General features: G+C 45.9%; 1 protein-coding gene across 1 annotated transcript in view; it reads left to right on the forward strand.

The window, feature by feature from the left end:
- Positions 1 to 24,960, forward strand: part of SHISA6 (shisa family member 6) — a 229,426-nt gene that overhangs the window by 183,006 nt on the left and 21,460 nt on the right. Inside the window, exon 7 of the mRNA XM_063456057.1 lies at positions 7,177 to 7,239. Coding sequence (XP_063312127.1) covers positions 7,177 to 7,239 — 63 coding nt within the window. The remainder of the gene's footprint in view (positions 1 to 7,176; positions 7,240 to 24,960) is intronic.

Here is a 24,960-nt window from a genome sequence, read left to right on the forward strand (position 1 = left end):
CAATAAAATGCCCTATTACGATCCAAGACTGTTTGATACTATAATATAAACAAGGAATTCAATATTCAATATTGCCAGAAGCCAATGAATACTACCTCTCACAATCATATTGATAAGATGATGAACTATCTCTTGCCAATATATGTATGAGTCTCTCCAAATATATGATTGCTCCAGTTAGTTTCTCTTGTTTTAGATGTGAAAAAGGAAGAGCCCCCCCCCCATGCCCCTCCCCTCCCCCCCCCCCCCAACCCCTTTTTTCTCTCAGCGATGTGTACGAGGTGACAGGGTATAAGTATTTATGTTCTCTAAGAGTGCTATTCATCCCTACAATCACTCTCTGTCAGCAGCTCGTAGAAAGCTTTCGTGAGTCAGAACATTTTGTAACACTTGTATTGTTTGCTGGTTAAATGCTGGGCCGAGAATATTGTTCAACTGTTTTGCTGCAAAATCATTATGGTTTTGAGGTTCGCATTGCTCATAGACATGTAGCCTATTTCTTCTTACTTATTTATGGTATTTTTTTAATATACGCGGTGTACTGGAGAATTGATGACTTAAAGCCCAAGTAGCTGAGTAGTCAAAATAGCATAGATACAAAATAAATTGAAAGTGACCGTTTTCCCTATTCCTGGTGTAGTGAATATTTCCAATAGACACACATTTCTGGGTTAATTCCTGGTTCATTGCATATCTCTAATAGACACACACATACAATATTGTTACATAGAACCAGTATGTTGATTGAGCCCAGGTTGGCACGATTGAGAGGAACAGGCTCATAGTCAATGGAAGAGTTTGCATGCTGTAGGCAGGGCTTCCGCCACGGATAAATTAATTGGCATTGATCCTTCGGGCATAGTAGAAATGTGATTTATTTAAATTAAGAGGTCTCATATCTGTTGCATGCCTGACCTGGTTGCCGGTGGCGTTGCTAGCGGAAAACCAATTTATTACCTTGTTATTCATGATCAATCATGGAGACGGGCTTGCTTTCCCCTTCCTAACCACTGCTCTTATAATATACCATTTATTGAAGGGGGAGGACTCAGGACATTAAACAGCAGCGTATAAAATCTTAATTATTACAAAACAAGCCAGATAATTATTTTCTTAAAAATGTATTTTTATTGCCTGCCTTCCCCTAGATAATAATAACTCCATAAATGATTTCAGCTACAAATGGATTGATTTCCTTTTTCTATTGAAACCACATCCCCGACGCATGGAAATACATTATACCTGGATCGGCCAATTACTAGGCACCCTTGGCTAAGTTGCCAAATACAGGCATTGCTACTGTGATTGTCACCTGCTTTATTAGTGAGATGATAAGAAAGTGTCAGCAGTCATTCTTAAGCTCTAGAATCTAAAGGTTAGAGTCTAGGTCATTGGATGTATCCAGACTTGCAATAACCGATGTTTACAAACTACATTTATTAGCTCCTTAGACTTTCTGAAGTTTAAATGCTAAGAGCTCATCTTGATCTAAAAGTGAAATAATCACCATGGAAACTAATGGAATGTTAATCCTAACGACCCAGTTTTAAAACTTTGCACTTTATAGAATGTCCCTTTGCTCCTTATATGCTTGGTAAACCGGAATGGGTTTCATTTATACATATAGACCTCATTTTTATTTGTACTTGTTTTTATTTTTGTTTACGATACAGGAAAAAGGAAAAAAATGTAGTATGATAAAGAAAACGTAATCAAGTATTTTTAGAACACTTTTTGCAACATAAAACAAAATGTAAAAAAATAGTTGTTTTTTTTGTCTTTGTGGAGGTCTTTATTTTGAGGGTTATCATTGTCCTGCTGTTGATTCATTTCCCAACTGATACCATTTTGCTTTCTTGTGTTTATCTCCACAGTGTCTGAAGTTGGTTATACTTTGAATGCCTTTTTATACCTATGTTTTAAGGGCTTTTTTTGTATTTTGTATTTTGTATTTTTTAAGAATTAGAGATGCAAACATGAGATGTAATTTAGATTTCTGTGGTACTTGTTGAGCAAGGACGCTCCCCTGCGTTCAGTCACTTGTAGGCTTCTCAGCTTCAGTTCTACGCAGAGAGCCATTTTAACTTTCCTGACAGAATAAGCCCTTGAGTTGGGCAGAGACCGGTAAGAACATTTATTAGGGGCCTGTCAAGATGTCACATTTGCACATGACTAGAATGAAAACCTATTAAATCGTGTTACATTGGATATTCATGCTCTCGACTGGTCGTGGTTTCTGCTGCACACAAAGTTCTTGCAGTTCTTGCGCTGCTGTCCGTCTTTTCTTGATAAATGATATGGCCAACGCGTGGTCCTTCTACTACATCCCGCATGATACGTTGTTACATTCAGCCTGTATCCAGAAGGCATTTTTCAGGCTGTTGTAGATCTTCTTTTCCTTTGATGCTTTGGCAATGTGCTTCTAGCAGGTGGCTCTCCTCCTGTGTGGTACAGTCTTCCATGATGCTTTGCCAGCTATGTCTAGTAGGTGGCTTGCCTTTGATTGTGGAACTGCATCTTCCGTAATCCTTTGCCAGCCTTTGTCCAGCTGTGTCCACTGCAGCTGATAATCCATGTATCATACATGTAGACACAAGGGTAGATATTGAGCTGTTGTGTTGTGCTATGATGTTTTGCCAGCCTGTGACATAGTGCCACCAGAAATCTAGTCCGGCCATAGCTGTAAACCTACCCATTGGCCATTCTTACTATAAAACGTGCTGTACGTTGGTTGACATGGTGTCAGAGTTCTAGATTTTACACTCGCAAACCTCCCGATATTTTGTACGGCCAGAGAAGGAACAGGAGACGGAGGTACTGGGTAGCACAAGTACGCAGGGAATTTTACATAGACTTCATGGTCAGTTCATAATTGTTTATGCATGTAAGTCTTTTAGAACAGAAAACATTTTATTTACAAATAAAATATTCTCATGTAAGTTTAAGGGCACATTAGAGTGATTTTTATTGCTGGGAGACTATGTGACACATACGCTGCACATTGATGTGAGCTCTGTAATACCCATACACTGCATCAGCGGTAGTCAAGCTTTTAGTAGTACTGTGCCAAAACAAGATCTTGAAATCGCTTGGTGTACAGGTTCTATTTTTTTTAAATCGTGGTGTATATGTTGCTGTATTGTGCTTGCGTTAATTATGGGTGCTGCAGTTGCTTTGTAATGTTGTATTCTTGCATATGTGGGCTGTTGTAATGTATATTGCAACAAACTGAACCTCGTCACGGACTCTTGGAGGGGCCTGCTTGCCAGCCTCTTGCCTCAGGACTATGGGCCCTGCAATATACCTTGCCCAATGCATATGATTTATGTACTTTTGTCCTCCAGAAAGAGAGACCGACCGTAAGCCCTGATTAGCTGGAACTGTTTTGGGGATAGGAACATGTGCACGGTCAGTCAAAATTATGACTTCCATGGAAATCCCGAAACCCCTGAACTGATCTGGGTGATTTTTGGATATGTTGGTCCCCCAGATCGGGGCTATCAGGGTTTATGACATTTGTGGGGTTTCCATGTGTTTTGGGGGTACTTCCGGGTTATGTTTAGTACAGTTCCTGACTCCATTATCTCTCAGGCACAAGGGAGGGGTTATCTGGTTTTGTGTGGGGGTGTTCTGGACCTGAGAGCCAATGTAATTACAGTGTGTATTTTGTCACAGTCCCCTCTCAGGTCCAGTGGGGAATGCCCCTGGAATATGTTATGGAAAACCCCTTGCATGGGGACTTGCAGTCCCTCTTCACCCTCAACATCTCATGTGTGGAGGGGACAGCTATATTTACTCTGGGGATTGCTATACTCATTATACTCCCTTGGATTATAATCACTAGCTCTTGTAAGAGATTTACTCTCTAGATTGGGATAGGTCTACCCACTGAAAGCTGGGTCCAGGGTGGGTGGAGGACAGCGAAATTCCAACCAAGTTGTAACGCTGGCTGGGGGGTTTATGATGGCAATGATGTCTGGTGGAGTACTTAGAGTAATCGGTGGGCACTAGGAAGCATCAATTGGCGGAGGCACCCAGCCGGGGAACCAGGCGGTCCGTCACATATATGTAGATGAGTACTTCGAGGTATTGTGTATGATACCTATGAATGTTGACTGTGATGGGGCTGATTTATCATATTGTGTGTTAATGTGTGGGGCTGCTTGTGGTATTGTATGTGAGAGGCTACTTCTAGGGTTGTGTGTGAGTGTGTGTGTGTATTGTCAGGGATGTTGTGTTTGTGGGGACAATGCTTTTGTGTGTGGGCTGTTTGTTTTACTTGTATGAAGGGAAGTCTTCTTATTTAGCTCTGCATATCTAGCAGTGTGAGTGGCTTCCCTCGGGTCCAGTGGGGACTTGGCTGCTAAGTTACAGGTCAAGGGCAGGAGCCGCTGTGGGCTGCTGTACTCCAGTGCAGATTCCAATTCACAAATGCTAGGATTACGTTTTCTGAGATCACTACCTCTAAGTGCTGCAATGTGTAAATTGAGGATTGTCCCTCACCACTTGCAATCACCGTCCGGTTTGCACTAGCAGATATGATGGCCCACTGGGACTCCTGATTGGCCTCTGGTAGTCTTGAGTGCCGTGGAAAGGCCCCTCAAGTGCCATGCATGGCACACGTGCCTTAGGTTGCTGACCCCCGGACTACATATTTCTGTTTAAGTTGCACTGCTGCCTGCGGAGCTCTGTTATACACTCATACATACTACACGTTACTGTGAGTTTTATTGCGATAGAGTTCTGTGATTCACTCTCATGCACACTAACGTGCGTTGTTTGTCTGTTGAGCTCTGTGATACCCATACGCTGAATATTGCTGTGTGAGTTCTACTGCTGTGAAGCTCTGTTATACACTCAGACATAGTGCACGTTACAGTGAGTTTTATTGCTGTAGAGTTCCATGATAGACTCTCATACACTCTCCGTCTTACTGTGGAGCTTTGTGATAGCTTGCAAACATTGGGCATTACTGTGACTTCTTAGAGGATTCCACTGAGACATATAAGTTAGTCTGGTCACTGCATCCATTCTCTCTTTAATGACTGAGATCTGATCTGCTGATGTTTTATATATCCAAATCCTGAATAATAATACTATAGTACCATGGAAATATCCGTAGCCACCAGTGTTTCTTTGTAAGGTGTCAGTTTGTGGTTGTATAAAGCAAAGGATCTGTGATGGGCCTCTTATTAGACTGCACGGATGGTGTTCAGACTGGGTACATCTTTTACTGGTAAAGGTCATATTTGCATTCCCTTGCCAACACTGTGCGAGGCTTACATCATGATTCATTACTACAGGACATAAAAAGTCTAATAATCTTTTGTCAAGTTCACTGACAGATAAGGTGAGCTATTCCACGTTTGTAGGCAAAGTAAATGATTTCATTATCTTTTATCTAAGCCCAATAAAATAATCCTCCATGTTCTCGTCGCACTCCATCACTGCTTACATAGTACTTAACACCTTTTCTCTGCTAACCTTGAGGCTGACTGAGCATCATGGGAAATGTAGTTTGCAAAGATCTGCATTTCCAAAGTCTGCCATCACTGCGATAAGGCATTGCATTCAAGCAATAATTATATAGTAGAGGATGTGATGAAGAAGGTGCCAGATACACAGACATTACGTGTATTTTCTGCTGGGTGTCCGGTCCCTCTGGGTACAGGGGAAGGTCGGTTAGAACCTGACCCTTTCGCCTACCACCATGATCTTCCTGACTGCCATCTTCAGCTACTGGTGCTAAATCGGTCAGGAGACTAACCCTGTGAAACCGTGGGATCCTCCATCGATAATGTATTTTTTTCCTACAATTGTCAATGGTGACAGGGGGAAATGACAGTACTTCACAGCAGCCAGTAGCTCCATATTTTGTCAAATTTTGTCAAGCATTAAAACATACCGAAGTAGCCTTTATTTTGTCTTAGTAAACCTTTTGACTGCATTGGAATTTCAGGGAAAGTTAGACACGGCCAATGTGAGGGTTTCCTAAAGATTTTATATTTGGGCAATACTCATTTTTGGGGGAAAGGTGTGGGGTGACAGAGCCATTTTAAAGGGGAAGCATCATTTTGCTGAATGTTGTATACATATCCCCTAATAATAATGTCCAATTGATGGCTGACAAAAAAATGTAAATATATAAATACATACTGTATTTAGTTATATCATGAAGCGGAGTTCCTTGATTCCCTGGCAATAATTGTTAGAACTTCTGCACTTTGCACCTAGTGGTCGGCACAGAGAGAGTAGGGGAGACAGAAAGCATGTTTTTATAACTCCACCTCCAAGGTAATATGTGCCCTGGTTGTGCCTTGCCTGGTCTGGATTGTGATTTTAGTTGCAAAGATTGAAAGACATGTTTTTAAACAAAAATGAAACTTCATAAGGAGGGAAAAAAAGAATAACACAAGTTATCTGTGATTATCACACTGGTTTATGGTGCGCTTTCCGGAAAAGTGATTGTAACCCTTCAACCCAAAATCATGGCTCCGCTCCATGTTCAATCATTAATGGCATCTGTCATACTCGTTCCCTGGTTATAGTCTTCACGTACACCCAATGTGGGGTGGAATTAATCTCTCTTGTTGATGATATACTACTTGAGCTCTATCATGACCTCTAATTATACTTCTACAGTGGTTATTGTCTTTCACAGAGTCCATCGTGGCATCCGGTTATATTTCCGCTTGCTAGGTAGCCTTTTTGGCTCTCTTTGCCTTTTGGGCTGTTTTTAATTTCATCTGATCTTTCTATGACATCCTTTGATGGTAAAATGAAACAAATATGTAGCAGACTAATCGAAATAGAGATTCATATTCAGAGTTCAGTCTGAGCAATTGGGACAAAGTTCCGTTACATCAGAGGTGGCCAAAAGGTAGATCCCCAGTTGTTGTAGAATTACAACTCCGGTAATGCTTTGCATGGCGTTAGCATGGTTTTGAATGACAAAGCATCATGGGAGCTGTGTTTCTTCAACTTCCTGAGATCTACCTTTTGGGCACCACTGCGTTACTTGCTGTTGAAATGTAGTCATGTTAGGCATAGGTTCGTTTTACTCTGCAAACACCATGCGTTGATCTACTGATGTCTCTTTCTTTGATAGCATTTAATAACGCTTATTGTAATTCCATCTGTCTTTTTATTAATATCCAGTATTCTGCTTTGTTTCAGGTGAGCATCCGCAGAACTATAACCACCTCGTGCTCAACAATACGTCCCAGACACCAACAAACGGTAAGTGGCTCTCCTGGCTCCCTTTCCCTAGTAATCCGTTTGCCAATATTTTCAATAGTTTATTTTCCTCTTCTAACATTTTGTCGAAAATTAGCCTAGTTGTAGACCTAGATATGCAACAATTTCAAGAAACGACAAAAGCTAAATGATACATTATTTGCCAAAATGAACCCTTTGAGATGCGCATGGGGTACATTTTGCATATTGCGTTCCTTGCTGGCATATAAAGCGTTGCCAAAAAATTATTATTTTGGGGATATTACCGCAAATGCTGATCTTTCTACCATTTTGCTTTTTGAGGTCGTTAACACAGACGTAATACAATTCACTGCTAAGTGAAGCATCATTTTATAACTTATTGACAAGAATATCAAGACATTTTTAGTGTAAATTGAATGTACTAGAAATTGCAGGTGTCAGGGAATCAAATTTTGGAGGTACCGAGCCTTAAAAGGACATTGTAGCGCTGGGCATGACCCCCTCTGTTTTTAATGCATACTTGTCTTTACTCCTACTCGTAGAGAAAGATGGAGAGAGGAAAGGGCAAAGTATTCAGAATGTGTGCCAAGTTGAACAGAGCATGCATGGCAATGTGCAAAGCATGTCTCCAGCTCTGATGTCAGAGAGCCAGAGGCGCTTGTCTAGTACAAGAACATGCACACGTAGTGATGCGTGAGGATCTGCTTCTTTCCAGATTGGAATCTGATTTCTAAACTGTTTAAATGTGTGAACAGTTCAGTCATCTTGTGTATTCACTTATGTACACAACGTTTTACCAGCAATGATACTTTTTGATTCTTTAATTTTCCTAGAGAAAATAAATACTCGCCTGAAGCTCCTAATCAAGCCCTGTGGCTAATCAGTCTGTAGGTGTGGTGCAGTGAATAATCAGTCTGTAGGCGTGTGTGCAGTGAATAATCAGTCTGTAGGCGTGGTGCAGTGAATAATCAGTCTGTAGGCGTGGTGCAGTGAATAATCAGTCTGTAGGTGCAGTGCAGGGAATAATCAGTCTGTAGGTGTGGTGCAGTGAATAATCAGTCTGTAGGTGCAGTGCAGGGAATAATCAGTCTGTAGGTGCGGTGCAGTGAATAATCAGTCTGTAGGCGTGGTGCAGTGAATAATCAGTCTGTAGGCGTGGTGCAGTGAATAATCAGTCTGTAGGCGTGGTGCAGTGAATAATCAGTCTGTAGGTGCAGTGCAGGGAATAATCAGTCTGTAGGTGTGGTGCAGTGAATAATCAGTCTGTAGGTGCAGTGCAGGGAATAATCAGTCTGTAGGTGCGGTGCAGTGAATAATCAGTCTGTAGGCGTGGTGCAGTGAATAATCAGTCTGTAGGCGTGGTGCAGTGAATAATCAGTCTGTGGGTGCAGTGCAGGGAATAATCAGTCTGTAGTAACAGTGCAGGGAATAATCAGTCTGTAGGTGCAGTGCAGGGAATAATCAGTCTGTAGTAACAGTGCAGGGAATAATCAGTATGTGGGTGCAGTGCAGGGAATAATCAGTCTGTGGGTGCAGTGCAGGGAATAATCAATCTGTGGGTGCAGTGCAGGGAATAATCAGTCTGTAGTAACAGTGCAGGGAATAATCCGTCTGTAGTAACAGTGCAGGGAATAATTTCTAGATTTTACTAGTAACATGACGTAAAGTCATGATTTTATTAAAGACATGGAGGCGAGCACTGCACCATGCCTGCAGACTGATTATTCACTGCACTGCACCTACAGACTGATTTTTCCCTGCACTGTTACTACAGACTGATTATTCCCTGCACTGTTACTACAGACTGATTATTCCCTGCACTGCACCACGCCTACAGACTGATTATTCCCTGCACTGCACCTACAGACTGATTTTATTAAAGACACGGAGGCTCCTATTATGCTTCTCTTTCTTTAATTCTCCCTCAGCAGCGAAGAGAGATATATGCAAAAGAGATAAAAAGAACAAATAACATTAGCATATTGACAGTGCTATCATAGGTATCCACCCCCTTAGTATATAAGGTGTAGCACTCCATGCTTCTTCCTCTTTCTTCCGTGGTCCGAAGAGTAAAACCATAACCGAACGATAAACTTGGCCCGAACAGGAACAACGGGTGATAGCCAAATGTCCATTCTTTGAGGTTGGACTGTAGCGCCTTGTAACGGAACTTCAACACCTTGATAGTATAATTCAAGCTAAAATGAGAGGAAAAATATGGTAAAATTTGGATGATAACTGGTTGTATCATGTATCACCACATAGGTCATAAGTATTGTGTAAAGAATTGTAGTCATGTCGTCATAATCTAAAATATTAGTTAAGGTCTGTCTACCTGTATCACAATATGGTCACTTACCTGAGTGACGTATGATACCTTCTAATAAGGTAGCTTGTTCGGAAGGGCACCCTATCTGTGGTCGATATCCGTGTGAAATCCAATCCCTCCACCCAGGGAGGGCAGGAGGGAATAATACTCGCCTCCGTGTCTTTAATAAAATCATGACTTTACGTCATGTTACTAGTAAAATCTAGGAATTTTATTAAAGACACGGAGGCTCCTATTATGCTCTTTCAAAGCTGAGCAATAACTCTTTCCGAGAAATGTTGGATTGGTTTAAAATAGAAATTCCGGAATGTGGATTCCGTAGACCAGTCTACGGCCTTCAAGATGTCTTCTAATCTACATCCTATTGTCGATGCTTTAGAAGCCATAGCGCCTCTGACCGAGTGTGCTGAAAAGACTGTAACGTCTATCCCGGCTGAAGCTAATAACCATTTGGCCCAGCGGGCGAGAGTTGGTGTAGTCACTGGAAGGTGTGGTTTCTTCAGTGAAATAAATAATGGGCCGTCGTTAGATGGTCGTAGGGAAGAAGTACGGGATTCGTATTCCTTTAAGCACAGTATCGGGCATAAATTTGGTTGATTCGGCAGTCGTGGATAGAAGACTTGTTTAGTCGCCGATTTTGTTCTCCGTGAAATATCAAATGACACTCTTTCTGGAGTGAACGTGCGGGCTTGCCAGTCCAAGGCCCTTACATCTGACACTCGTTTACAGGATAGTAAACATAAAATCATGAGTAATTTTGTAGACAATTGTTTGATTGACAGTGCAGTATTGCCGGGCCATTCTTCCAGGAAATTGAGCACTATGTTGACATCCCAAAAGGATCCGTATCTGGATTTCGGTGGACGTGAGAAACGTATACCTTTGAGTAGGCGACAGACAAGGGGATTTTGTCCGAGAGGAATTCCATCCACAGTATCATGACCTGCCGATATCGCAGATCTGTAGATGTTGACTGTATGGAATGCCTTGCCTGATTCGAACAATTGAGTGAGGAAGTCTAGTACCGTCTTTACAGAAGCTGATATGGGATCCACTGATTTTTCCAGGCACCAATCGGACCAAGCTCGCCATGCCGTAGCATATGTGCGCCGTGTTCCTGGTGCCCAGGCGTTCGCCAAGAGTTGGGTAGTCGTTCTCGAAACCTCCGTGATTTCCCAGGGTCCCCGGAAAGGAGCCATGCCATGAGCCGGAGGGTTCCCTGTACTATCAGTTCGTGGTTCTCCCCATCCGGATTGGTTAACAGGGACGTTTGATCCGGTAGTAACCGTGGGAAGTCGATTGCCATGTCCAACAGGAGAGGGAACCAGGGTTGAGATCTCCAGCATGGTGTCACTAAGACCAACGTGGTTCTGCAGCGGCGAATGTATGCCAGAGTCCGAGCAATCAGGTTGAACGGGGGAAAGGCGTATGCTCGTCCCCCGGACCAGTCCTGAAGGAAGGCATCTGTCGCCAGGGCTTCCGGGTCTGGTTGCCAGCTGAAAAATTGAGGAAGTTGCGTGTTCAGTCTGGACGCAAAGAGATCCGTGCTCAATGGACCCCATAGTCGTGCGATTCTGGAGAAGACCTTCGGTTGGAGTCTCCAATCCCCTAAGTCCCTCAAGTATCGGGAGTTCCAGTCCGCGGTGTAATTGTCCAGGCCCGGTATGTGTTCTGCGGTCACCGACACATTGTTTTGTAGACAGTACTGCCAGAAGTCTCGAGCCAAAACCGCCAGGATGCGTGATTTGGTGCCTCCTAGATGGTTTATGTATCTGACCGCTGAGATGTTGTCCAACTTGAGGAGGATTGAGCAAGAGATGCCTTTGGGTGAGAGGCTGCGGATGGCAAATGAGGCCGCCAGTAGTTCCAGTGAGTTTATGTGTAGGAATGATTCGTTTACTGACCATCTGCCTCCTGTGGATATGGAGCCGGAGCGCGCGCCCCAGCCATGTAAGCTTGCATCCGACTCTATTATTAAATCTGGAGTGGAACCAAAAATCGCCCGTCCGTTCCATGCTTCCATGTGGGTTAACCACCAGTCCAGTTCCTCCTTGGATTCTTCTTCCAGAGTGATGTTGGACTCGTATGACTGACCGTTCCTCAGACAAGATGCTTTCAGGCGTTGTAACACCCGATAGTGGAGTGGTCCCGGGAAAATCGCCTGTATAGAGGCCGCTAGCAAACCGATAACCCGAGCCAGTTGTCTCAGAGAAATGTTCGGACTGTTCATTATTTTCCTGATCTCCTTCTTTATGCTGGACATCTTTTCCGAAGGGAGGCACAGAATTTGTTGTACGGAGTCGACTCGGAATCCCAGGAATTCCATCTGTTGAGAGGGTCGCAGTACCGATTTCTCCCAGTTTATCAGGAAGCCGAGGTTCTGTAGGAGGTGAAGGGTCCACGACAGGTGTGACAGCAGAAGGGATCGTGTCCCAGACAATATGAGGATATCGTCCAGGTAGATAATGAGACGAATTCCGTGTAGCCTGAGGAAAGCGACCACTGGTTTCAACACTTTTGTAAAGCACCATGGAGCGGAGGATAGACCAAAAGGAAGGCAGCGAAAGCGCCATTTCTTTGTGCCCCACTGGAATTGTAGTAGATTCCTGTGTGTTGGTGTGATAGGGATCGTGAGATACGCATCTTGCAGATCGAGTTTCACCATCCAGTCTCCTGGGAGAAGGAGGTCTCGGAGGCAGTGAATGCCCTCCATTTTGAAATGCCGATATTGGATGAAGGCATTGAGGGGTCTTAGGTTGATAACCGGGCGGACACCCCCGCCTTTCTTTGGTACCAGAAACAGGTTGCTTATAAAACCTGGGGTATCTAGAGGGATCTCCTCTATGGCATTTTTGTTGTGAAGTATCTCTATCTCCGTGGAGATGAGGTCGCGGCGAGACTGCGGCATGTGTGGTACGTTTGGGGGGCAAACCTGAAAAGGGGGGTCCGTCAGTTCTAGGTGATATCCCTCTACAGTCTGTAACACCCAGCTGTCGGACGTGATAGTGGCCCAAGTCTGAGAGAACAAAGCCAATCTGCCCCCCACATTTATATGGGAAAAATGGGGAAAGATCGTACTCACCATAAGGGCGTTTTCCTGGGGTCGTTCCTCTGCCGCCACGGGTATTCCAAGCTCTTCCTCGAGAGGGAAAGGATGGAGTGTAGGAGCGCTCCTGGTTTTGCCTCTGTGTGCTGAAGGAGCCTCTGCCCGGTCTGGAGAAACCTCGGGGATTGCGGCCGGGTAGACGGCTCCTACCTCTACCGGCCCCACCGAAAATCTTTTGGTGGAAGACCCTTTTTATGGATGATTGGGCTTTATCCAGAGCCGTGAAGGTTTTGACATAGGAGCCTAGGTCTTTGACGAATGATTCGCCGAATAATAGACCCTTAGCCGCGGCCCCTGGCTCAGTGGAGGCCATGCTCGCCAGTTTGGGCTCAATTTTCATCAGGATAGCCTTCCGGGCTCCGTTGACATGGCAGTATTGGCGTTGCCAATCATGCAGACCAGGCGTTGGAGCCAGCCAAATGCCACCTCAAAGTCTAATGGTGCCTCACCCGACTGAGCTGCTTCCAGCAGTACATACAGTTTAGTGACGGGACCCAGGGTGTCTAGGAACTTGTCCTGACAATTACGGAGGGAATAGTCCAATCCCCTTTTAGGTTTCCAGCCGGTTTTGGCTAGAAACTGGACTAATTGGGGGTCCACTTCTGGGGTTTTTGCCACAGCATCAGGTATAATGGGTCGGGGGCATTCCGCTCTCAACTTATTACGGCCCTCCTGAGAGAGGGACTTGCGTACCCTGAGGGCCAGGTATTGGGCGATGTGTACGGGTGGTTCCCACTCAGCAGAGCGTGGGTGTCTCAAGTTGTCAGGGTCAAATAGCGGAACCTCTTTAGGGTCGCCTGTTGGCTCTGCCCCGGGCGCCCCTGAGTGCGCCGAGGTACGTGTTGGCGCCAAGGGGAATTGTTTACCCTGCAGGCCTTCGCCCTCTGAGAACTCGTCCTCGTACGGATCAGAGTACGGGACGTCTGACCCCTTCTTCCCCCTCCTCGTCTGAATCAGACAGTATATCTTGGGGTCTTGCCCGTTTCCAGTCTCTGGTAGCCGTAGCTCGCCCAGAAGCTCTATTGCGCGGTTGTTGCGCGCCATCATGGACAGCCTGAGGCATGTCAATCAGAGCAGGGTCAACCTGCATGGGGGGGGTCTTGTGAGTGCTTGCGTTTGCCTGAAGCCTTGCGTTCTGACAAGGTCCCCTCAGGGGGGGTATGAGTCAAGGCAGGGGTAGTGTGGGGCTGGACCTGCCTGAGCGCTTGTGCGATGGAGTCTGAGATGGTAGAGGACATAGCTCCCATGGCTGATGATATGGCCTTAGAAATAGAGTTGGACATGGTGGCGTCCAGGAGGCATTGAAATTCTTCCGAGCCCATGACCCCAGGGTCAACTATGGGGTCAGGGTTAGCATTGGCCATAGAGGGGCTAAGTTTGCCAGGGAGTTTATCCCCAGATTGCATGGTAGCAGGATGAATGCAAGTGAGAAAATAACAAATGAAGCTAAAAGGTGAACTAGAGTACTAGGATTGATTAACCCAGGTACAAGATGGGAAGGTACAGGGAGATGGAGGGTAGCTCCAAAGAATAAAAGGTTAGGAAGACACTGTACCCGCTTGGAGAGATGAGAGGATCGAAATCAGCGTGCAAGAACGAACCAAAGCACGATAAACGGATCATAAGATGGCCGCCGCCATAACCGGCGACCAGAAACCAATAAAATGGCCGCCGCGAGCTACCGCGCATGCGGGCTGCTCGTGAGCGGCGAAAACGAAAGTAAAGTGAAATCGCCGCGCGGCCGAAAGTAGGTACGGCCGCCGGTGCTGAAAATAGTGCCGGGAAGCGCCGTGGGGGAGACAGTGGAGTCCCGTCGGTGAAACCAGTATGGAGTGACCGGGGGGGAGCCCCAACCGGAGGGGGGGGGGCGGGAGGGAGCGAAAACAGATAAGCCCAAAGGTGGAAGGGAGGGCAACACGGTCACACAAGAGATATAGTAAAGGCACAGTAAAAAACAGATAATGGAGTAAACTAGTGGGAAAAAAAGGGGAATAAACGTTAAAGTCTATCCCAATATAAGTAAAAAACCGGGTTATATACAGTACAATAACAGAAAAATCCCACCAGAGCACATTATAGATAAAAGGAGGTGTACTTATCTCCTGAGGGAGCAGCGAAGAAAGAGGAAGAAGCATGGAGTGCTACACCTTATATACTAAGGGGGTGGATACCTATGATAGCACTGTCAATATGCTAATGTTATTTGTTCTTTTTATCTCTTTTGCATATATCTCTCTTCGCTGCTGAGGGAGAATTAAAGAAAGAGAAGCATAATAGGAGCCTCCGTGTCTTTAATAAAATCAGTCTGTAGGTGCAGTGCAGGGAATAATCAGTCTGTAGGCGTGGTGCAGTGCAGGGAATAATCAGTCTGTAGTAACAGTGCAGGGAATAATCAGTCTGTAGTAACAGTGCAGGGAAAAATCAGTCTGTAGGTGCAGTGCAGTGAATAATCAGTCTGCAGGCATGGTGCAGTGCAGGGAATAATCAGTCTGTGGGTGCAGTGCAGGGAATAATCAGTCTGTAGTAACAGTGCAGGGAATAATCAGTCTGTGGGTGCAGTGCAGGGAATAATCAGTCTGTAGGTGCAGTGCAGGGAATAATCAGTCTGTAGGTGCAGTGCAGGGAATAATCAGTCTGTAGGTGCAGTGCAGGGAATAATCAGTCTGTGGGTGCAGTGCAGGGAATAATCAGTCTGTAGTAACAGTGCAGGGAATAATCAGTCTGTAGTAACAGTGCAGGGAATAATCAGTCTGTGGGTGCAGTGCAGGGAATAATCAGTCTGTAGTAACAGTGCAGGGAATAATCAGTCTGTGGGTGCAGTGCAGGGAATAATCAGTATGTAGGTGCAGTGCAGGGAATAATCAGTCTGTGGGTGCAGTGCAGGGAATAATCAGTCTGTGGGTGCAGTGCAGGGAATAATCAGTCTGTAGTAACAGTGCAGGGAATAATCAGTCTGTGGGTGCAGTGCAGGGAATAATCAGTCTGTAGGTGCAGTGCAGGGAATAATCAGTCTGTAGGTGCAGTGCAGGGAATAATCAGTCTGTAGGTGCAGTGCAGGGAATAATCAGTCTGTGGGTGCAGTGCAGGGAATAATCAGTCTGTAGTAACAGTGCAGGGAATAATCAGTCTGTAGTAACAGTGCAGGGAATAATCAGTCTGTGGGTGCAGTGCAGGGAATAATCAGTCTGTAGTAACAGTGCAGGGAATAATCAGTCTGTGGGTGCAGTGAGTAATGTCTGTAGGTGTGGTGCAGTGCAGGGAATAATCAGTCTGTAGGTGTGGTGCAGTGCAGGGAATAATCAGTCTGTAGGTGTGGTGCAGTGCAGGGAATAATCAGTCTGTAGTAACAGTGCAGGGAAAAAACAGTCTGTAGGTGCAGTGCAGTGAATAATCAGTCTGCAGGCATGGTGCAGTGCAGGGAATAATCAGTCTGTAGTAACAGTGCAGGGAATAATCAGTCTGTAGTAACAGTGCAGGGAATAATCAGTCTGTGGGTGCAGTGAGTAATGTCTGTAGGTGTGGTGCAGTGCAGGGAATAATCAGTCTGTAGGTGTGGTGCAGTGCAGGGAATAATCAGTCTGTAGGTGTGGTGCAGTGCAGGGAATAATCAGTCTGTAGGTGTGGTGCAGTGCAGGGAATAATCAGTCTGTAGTAACAGTGCAGGGAAAAATCAGTCTGTAGGTGCAGTGCAGTGAATAATCAGTCTGCAGGCATGGTGCAGTGCAGGGAATAATCAGTCTGTGGGTGCAGTGCAGGGAATAATCAGTCTGTAGTAACAGTGCAGGGAATAATCAGTCTGTGGGTGCAGTGCAGGGAATAATCAGTCTGTAGTAACAGTGCAGGGAATAATCAGTCTGTAGTAACAGTGCAGGGAATAATCAGTCTGTGGGTGCAGTGCAGGGAATAATCAGTCTGTAGTAACAGTGCAGGGAATAATCAGTCTGTGGGTGCAGTGCAGGGAATAATCAGTCTGTAGGTGCAGTGCAGGGAATAATCAGTCTGTAGGTGCAGTGCAGGGAATAATCAGTCTGTAGGTGCAGTGCAGGGAATAATCAGTCTGTGGGTGCAGTGCAGGGAATAATCAGTCTGTAGTAACAGTGCAGGGAATAATCAGTCTGTAGTAACAGTGCAGGGAATAATCAGTCTGTGGGTGCAGTGCAGGGAATAATCAGTCTGTAGTAACAGTGCAGGGAATAATCAGTCTGTGGGTGCAGTGAGTAATGTCTGTAGGTGTGGTGCAGTGCAGGGAATAATCAGTCTGTAGGTGTGGTGCAGTGCAGGGAATAATCAGTCTGTAGGTGTGGTGCAGTGCAGGGAATAATCAGTCTGTAGTAACAGTGCAGGGAGTAATCAGTCTGTAGGTGCAGTGCAGGGAAAAATCAGTCTGCAGGCATGGTGCAGTGCAGGGAATAATCAGTCTGTAGTAACAGTGCAGGGAATAATCAGTCTGTAGTAACAGTGCAGGGAATAATCAGTCTGTGGGTGCAGTGAGTAATGTCTGTAGGTGTGGTGCAGTGCAGGGAATAATCAGTCTGTAGGTGTGGTGCAGTGCAGGGAATAATCAGTCTGTAGGTGTGGTGCAGTGCAGGGAATAATCAGTCTGTAGGTGTGGTGCAGTGCAGGGAATAATCAGTCTGTAGTAACAGTGCAGGGAAAAATCAGTCTGTAGGTGCAGTGCAGTGAATAATCAGTCTGCAGGCATGGTGCAGTGCAGGGAATAATCAGTCTGTGGGTGCAGTGCAGGGAATAATCAGTCTGTAGTAACAGTGCAGGGAATAATCAGTCTGTGGGTGCAGTGCAGGGAATAATCAGTCTGTAGTAACAGTGCAGGGAATAATCAGTCTGTAGTAACAGTGCAGGGAATAATCAGTCTGTGGGTGCAGTGCAGGGAATAATCAGTCTGTAGTAACAGTGCAGGGAATAATCAGTCTGTGGGTGCAGTGCAGGGAATAATCAGTCTGTAGGTGCAGTGCAGGGAATAATCAGTCTGTAGGTGCAGTGCAGGGAATAATCAGTCTGTAGGTGCAGTGCAGGGAATAATCAGTCTGTGGGTGCAGTGCAGGGAATAATCAGTCTGTAGTAACAGTGCAGGGAATAATCAGTCTGTAGTAACAGTGCAGGGAATAATCAGTCTGTGGGTGCAGTGCAGGGAATAATCAGTCTGTAGTAACAGTGCAGGGAATAATCAGTCTGTGGGTGCAGTGAGTAATGTCTGTAGGTGTGGTGCAGTGCAGGGAATAATCAGTCTGTAGGTGTGGTGCAGTGCAGGGAATAATCAGTCTGTAGGTGTGGTGCAGTGCAGGGAATAATCAGTCTGTAGTAACAGTGCAGGGAGTAATCAGTCTGTAGGTGCAGTGCAGGGAAAAATCAGTCAATAGGGGCAGTGCAGTGAATAATCAGTCTGTAGGCTTGGTGCAGTGCAGGGAATAATCAGTCTGTGGGTGCAGTGCAGGGAATAATCAGTCTGTAGTAACAGTGCAGGGAATAATCAGTCTGTAGTAACAGTGCAGGGAATAATCAGTCTGTGGGTGCAGTGCAGGGAATAATCAGTCTGTAGGTGCAGTGCAGGGAATAATCAGTCTGTAGGTGCAGTGCAGGGAATAATCAGTCTGTAGGTGCAGTGCAGGGAATAATCAGTCTGTGGGTGCAGTGCAGGGAATAATCAGTTTGTAGTAACAGTGCAGGGAATAATCAGTCTGTAGTAACAGTGCAGGGAATAATCAGTCTGTGGGTGCAGTGCAGGGAATAATCAGTCTGTAGTAACAGTGCAGGGAATAATCAGTCTGTGGGTGCAGTGAGTAATGTCTGTAGGTGTGGTGCAGTGCAGGGAATAATCAGTCTGTAGGTGTGGTGCAGTGCAGGGAATAATCAGTCTGTAGGTGTGGTGCAGTGCAGGGAGTAATCAGTCTGTAGGTGCAGTGCGGTGAGTAAGCAGTCTGTAGGTGTGGTGCAGTGCAGGGAATAATCAGTCTGTAGTAACAGTGCAGGGAGTAATCAGTCTGTAGGTGCAGTGCGGTGAGTAATCAGTCTGTAGGTGCAGTGCAGGGAAAAATCAGTCAGTAGGGGCAGTGCAGTGAATAATCAGTCTGTAGGCGTGGTGCAGTGCAGGGAATAATCAGTCTGTGGGTGCAGTGCAGGGAATAATCAGTCTGTAGTAACAGTGCAGGGAATAATCAGTCTGTAGTAACAGTGCAGGGAATAATCAGTCTGTAGGTGCAGTGCAGTGAATAATCAGTCTGTAGTCACAATGCAGTGAATAACGAGTGGGTGCTGTGCAGTGAGTAATCAGTCTGTAGGTGCAGTGTAGTGAGTAATCAGTCTGTAGGTGCAGTGAATAATCAGTCTGTAGGTGCAGTGCAGTGAATAATCAGTCTGTAGGTGCAGTGAATAACCAGTCTGTAGGTGCAGTGCAGGGAATAATCAGTCTGTAGGTGCAGCGCAGTGAATAATCAGTCAGTAGGTGCAGTGAATAACCAGTCTGTAGGTGCAGTGCAGTGAATAACCAGTCTGTAGGTGCAGTGCAGTGAGTAGTCAGTCTGTAGGTGCAGTGCAGTGAGTAATCAGTCTGTAGGTGCAGTGCAGTGAGTAATCAGTTTGTAGGTGCAGTGAGGGAATAATCAGTCTGTAGGTGCGGTGCAGGGAATAATCAGTCTGTAGGGGCAGTGCAGTGAGTAACCAGTCTGTAGGTGCAGTGCAGTGAGTAATCAGTCTGTAGGTGCAGTGCAGTGAGTAATCAGTCTGTAGGTGCAGTGCAGGGAATAATCAGTCTGTAGGTGTGGTGCAGTGCATGGAATAATCAGTCTGTAGTAACAGTGCAGTGAATAACGAGTCTATAGGTGCAGTGGTGCAGTGAATAATCAGTCTGTGGGTGCGGTGCAGTGCAGGGAGTAATCAGTCTGTAGGTGCAGTGCGGTGAGTAAGCAGTCTGTAGGTGTGGTGCAGTGCAGGGAATAATCAGTCTGTAGTAACAGTGCAGGGAGTAATCAGTCTGTAGGTGCAGTGCGGTGAGTAATCAGTCTGTAGGTGCAGTGCAGGGAAAAATCAGTCAGTAGGGGCAGTGCAGTGAATAATCAGTCTGTAGGCGTGGTGCAGTGCAGGGAATAATCAGTCTGTGGGTGCAGTGCAGGGAATAATCAGTCTGTAGTAACAGTGCAGGGAATAATCAGTCTGTAGGTGCAGTGCAGTGAATACTCAGTCTGTAGTCACAATGCAGTGAATAACGAGTGGGTGCGGTGCAGTGAGTAATCAGTCTGTAGGTGCAGTGTAGTGAGTAATCAGTCTGTAGGTGCAGTGAATAATCAGTCTGTAGGTGCAGTGCAGTGAATATTCAGTCTGTAGGTGCAGTGAATAATCAGTCTGTAGGTGCAGTGGATAACCAGTCTGTAGGTGCAGTGCAGGGAATAATCAGTCTGTAGGTGCAGCGCAGTGAATAATCAGTCAGTAGGTGCAGTGAATAACCAGTCTGTAGGTGCAGTGCAGTGAATAACCAGTCTGTAGGTGCAGTGCAGTGAATAACCAGTCTGTAGGTGCAGTGCAGTGAGTAATCAGTCTGTAGGTGCAGTGCAGTGAGTAATCAGTCTGTAGGTGCAATGCAGTGAGTAATCAGTTTGTAGGTGCAGTGAGGGAATAATCAGTCTGTAGGTGCGGTGCAGGGAATAATCAGTCTGTAGGGGCAGTGCAGTGAGTAACCAGTCTGTAGGTGCAGTGCAGTGAGTAATCAGTCTGTAGGTGCAGTGCAGGGAATAATCCGTCTGTAGGTGTGGTGCAGTGCAGGGAATAATCAGTCTGTAGTAACAGTGCAGTGAATAACGAGTCTATAGGTGCAGTGGTGCAGTGAATAATCAGTCTGTGGGCGCGGTGCAGTGCAGGGAGTAATCAGTCTGTAGGTGCAGTGCGGTGAGTAAGCAGTCTGTAGGTGTGGTGCAGTGCAGGGAATAATCAGTCTGTAGTAACAGTGCAGGGAGTAATCAGTCTGTAGGTGCAGTGCGGTGAGTAATCAGTCTGTAGGTGCAGTGCAGGGAAAAATCAGTCAGTAGGGGCAGTGCAGTGAATAATCAGTCTGTAGGCGTGGTGCAGTGCAGGGAATAATCAGTCTGTGGGTGCAGTGCAGGGAATAATCAGTCTGTAGTAACAGTGCAGGGAATAATCAGTCTGTAGGTGCAGTGCAGTGAATACTCAGTCTGTAGTCACAATGCAGTGAATAACGAGTGGGTGCGGTGCAGTGAGTAATCAGTCTGTAGGTGCAGTGTAGTGAGTAATCAGTCTGTAGGTGCAGTGGATAACCAGTCTGTAGGTGCAGTGCAGGGAATAATCAGTCTGTAGGTGCAGCGCAGTGAATAATCAGTCAGTAGGTGCAGTGAATAACCAGTCTGTAGGTGCAGTGCAGTGAATAACCAGTCTGTAGGTGCAGTGCAGTGAATAACCAGTCTGTAGGTGCAGTGCAGTGAGTAATCAGTCTGTAGGTGCAGTGCAGTGAGTAATCAGTTTGTAGGTGCAGTGAGGGAATAATTAGTCTGTAGGTGCGGTGCAGGGAATAATCAGTCTGTAGGGGCAGTGCAGTGAGTAACCAGTCTGTAGGTGCAGTGCAGTGAGTAATCAGTCTGTAGGTGCAGTGCAGGGAATAATCAGTCTGTAGGTGTGGTGCAGTGCAGGGAATAATCAGTCTGTAGTAACAGTGCAGTGAATAACGAGTCTATAGGTGCAGCGGTGCAGTGAATAATCAGTCTGTGGGTGCGGTGCAGGGAATAATCAGTCGGTAGGTGTGGTGCAGGGAATAATCAGTCGGTAGGTGTGGTGCAGGGAATAACCAGTCTGTAGGGGCAGTGCAGTGAGTAACCAGTCTGTAGGTGCAGAGCAGTGAATAATCAGTCTGTAGGTGTAGTGCAGGGAATAATCAGCCTGTAGGTGCGGTGCAGGGAATAATGAGTCTGTAGGTGCGGTGCAGGGAATAATCAGTCTGTAGGCGTGGTGCAGTGCAGGGAATAATCAGTCTGTAGTAACAGTGCAGTGAATAACGAGTCTATAGGTGCAGCAGTGCAGTGAATAATCAGTCTGTGGGTGCAGTGCAGTGGTTAATCAGTCTGTAGGAGCAGTGCAGTGGATTATAAATCCGTGCAGGATCAGCGTAGTTATTAATCAGACTCTGCTGGCGCTGTGCAATGATTAATCAGTCTTTCATTGCAGTACATTGGATAATTAGTGTGTGCAGGTACAGTGGTTAATCAGTCTGAGCAGATAAGGTGTACTGGTTAATTAGTCTGTACAAGGGCAGTGCACTGGTAATCAGTGTGTACAGCGGCAGTGCACTGGTTAATTAGCCTGTGAAGGGGCAGTGCGCTGGTTAATCAGTCTGTACAGGAGCAGTGCACTGGTTAATCAGTCTGTACAGGAGCAGTGCGCTGGTTAATTAGCCTGTGAAGGGGCAGTGCACTGGTTAATCAGTCAGTTAAGGAGCAGTGCACTGGTTAATCAGTCTGTGCAGGAGCAGTGCGCTGGTTAATCAGTCTGTGCAGGAGCCGTGCAGTGGTTAATCAGTCTGTATAGGAGAAGTGCAGTGGTTAATCAGTGTGTACAGCGGCAGTGCACTGGTTAATCAGTCTGTACAGGAGCAGTGCGCTGGTTAATCAGTCTGTACAGGAGCAGTGCACTGGTTAATTAGCCTGTGAAGGGGCAGTGCACTGGTTAATCCGTCAGTTAAGGAGCAGTGCACTGGTTAATCAGTCTGTGCAGAAGCAGTGCAGTGGTTAATCAGTCAGTGCAGCAGCAGTGCCGTGGTTAATCAGTCTGTGAAGGAGCAGTGCACTGGTTAATCAGTCTGTGCAGCAGCAGTGCAGTGGTTAATTAGCCTGTGAAGGAGCAGTGCACTGGTTAATCAGTCTGTGAAGGAGCAGTGCAGTGGTTAATCAGTCTGTGAAGGAGCAGTGCAGTGGTTAATCAGTCTGTGAAGGAGCAGTGCAGTGGTTAATCAGTCTGTGAAGGAGCAGTGCAGTGGTTAATCAGTCTGTGAAGGAGCAGTGCAGTGGTTAATCAGTCTGTGAAGGAGCAGTGCAGTGGTTAATCAGTCTGTGAAGGAGCAGTGCAGTGGTTAATCAGTCTGTGCAGCAGCAGTGCAGTGGTTAATTAGCCTGTGAAGGAGCAGTGCACTGGTTAATTAGCCTGTGAAGGAGCAGTGCACTGGTTAATTAGCCTGTGAAGGAGCAGTGCACTGGTTAATCAGTCTGTGAAGGAGCAGTGCAGTGGTTAATCAGTCTGTGAAGGAGCAGTGCAGTGGTTAATCAGTCTGTGAAGGAGCAGTGCAGTGGTTAATCAGTCTGTGAAGGAGCAGTGCAGTGGTTAATCAGTCTGTGAAGGAGCAGTGCACTGGTTAATCAGTCTGTGAAGGAGCAGTGCACTGGTTAATCAGTCTGTGAAGGAGCAGTGCAGTGGTTAATCAGTCTGTGAAGGAGCAGTGCAGTGGTTAATCAGTCTGTGAAGGAGCAGTGCAGTGGTTAATCAGTCTGTGAAGGAGCAGTGCACTGGTTAATCAGTCTGTGAAGGAGCAGTGCAGTGGTTAATCAGTCTGTGAAGGAGCAGTGCAGTGGTTAATCAGTCTGTGAAGGAGCAGTGCACTGGTTAATCAGTCTGTGAAGGAGCAGTGCAGTGGTTAATCAGTCTGTGAAGGAGCAGTGCAGTGGTTAATCAGTCTGTGAAGGAGCAGTGCACTGGTTAATCAGTCTGTGAAGGAGCAGTGCAGTGGTTAATCAGTCTGTGAAGGAGCAGTGCAGTGGTTAATCAGTCTGTGAAGGAGCAGTGCAGTGGTTAATCAGTCTGTGAAGGAGCAGTGCAGTGGTTAATCAGTCTGTGAAGGAGCAGTGCAGTGGTTAATCAGTCTGTGAAGGAGCAGTGCACTGGTTAATCAGTCTGTGAAGGAGCAGTGCAGTGGTTAATCAGTCTGTGAAGGAGCAGTGCAGTGGTTAATCAGTCTGTGAAGGAGCAGTGCAGTGGTTAATCAGTCTGTGAAGGAGCAGTGCACTGGTTAATCAGTCTGTGAAGGAGCAGTGCACTGGTTAATCAGTCTGTGAAGGAGCAGTGCAGTGGTTAATCAGTCTGTGAAGGAGCAGTGCAGTGGTTAATCAGTCTGTGAAGGAGCAGTGCAGTGGTTAATCAGTCTGTGAAGGAGCAGTGCACTGGTTAATCAGTCTGTGAAGGAGCAGTGCAGTGGTTAATCAGTCTGTGAAGGAGCAGTGCAGTGGTTAATCAGTCTGTGAAGGAGCAGTGCACTGGTTAATCAGTCTGTGAAGGAGCAGTGCAGTGGTTAATCAGTCTGTGAAGGAGCAGTGCAGTGGTTAATCAGTCTGTGAAGGAGCAGTGCACTGGTTAATCAGTCTGTGAAGGAGCAGTGCAGTGGTTAATCAGTCTGTGAAGGAGCAGTGCAGTGGTTAATCAGTCTGTGAAGGAGCAGTGCAGTGGTTAATCAGTCTGTGAAGGAGCAGTGCAGTGGTTAATCAGTCTGTGAAGGAGCAGTGCAGTGGTTAATCAGTCTGTGAAGGAGCAGTGCACTGGTTAATCAGTCTGTGAAGGAGCAGTGCAGTGGTTAATCAGTCTGTGAAGGAGTAGTGCACTGGTTAGTTGGTCTGTGTAGAGATGCAGAGATTTTCATCCAACGTTCCCACGAACTCTGCCATCAGTGAGAACAAACAGGGCAGCTGTGCATTATACAGGAATCGTTTCATGAAAATACTCCCTACATCTAACCGTGTTAGGAGAGGTTCCGTAGTAGAAAGAGTTGTAAAATCACCCGGTCATGCTGATTATCTCTACCTCATTCTATTCCTGCACCTTTCCTAAAATATTAATGCCACTAATGCCTGGAAGGAAGTGCTCTGCCAGACCTTTGTAACTCCTGTTATGGCAGATGTGCCAGAGATCATCGAGCTGGTTGCCTCCCTGTCACTTGCACAGATGTCATTTGTGTTTTGAGCAATTAAAGTTGCCAGCGTTGATTGACAGTGACCTCTGCTTCAAGTAGACAGGAGTTAGCGGCGAAACTTGCATCTCCTGCTGTGCAATTTGCACTTGTAACACAAGGAAATTGATATTAATAAACTACACTATTCTGATGTGTAACCAGTGGCAAGGACCGCCGATTGTTTTTGTTGTTTTTCTTTTGATAAAACACATTTTTCTTTAAATTTTAAAACCCTTTCAGTTATGCAGAGTTTTAAGGGTTTTAAATAATGTTTTCTTTGGGAGAGGACCGAGGAACCTCCTAATTCTTGTTTTCATCAACCCCTTAAGGACCAAACTTCTGGAATAAAAGGGAATCATG

This window comes from Pelobates fuscus, chromosome 5 (genome assembly GCF_036172605.1).
Source record: "Pelobates fuscus isolate aPelFus1 chromosome 5, aPelFus1.pri, whole genome shotgun sequence".
Taxonomy (NCBI): domain Eukaryota; kingdom Metazoa; phylum Chordata; class Amphibia; order Anura; family Pelobatidae; genus Pelobates; species Pelobates fuscus.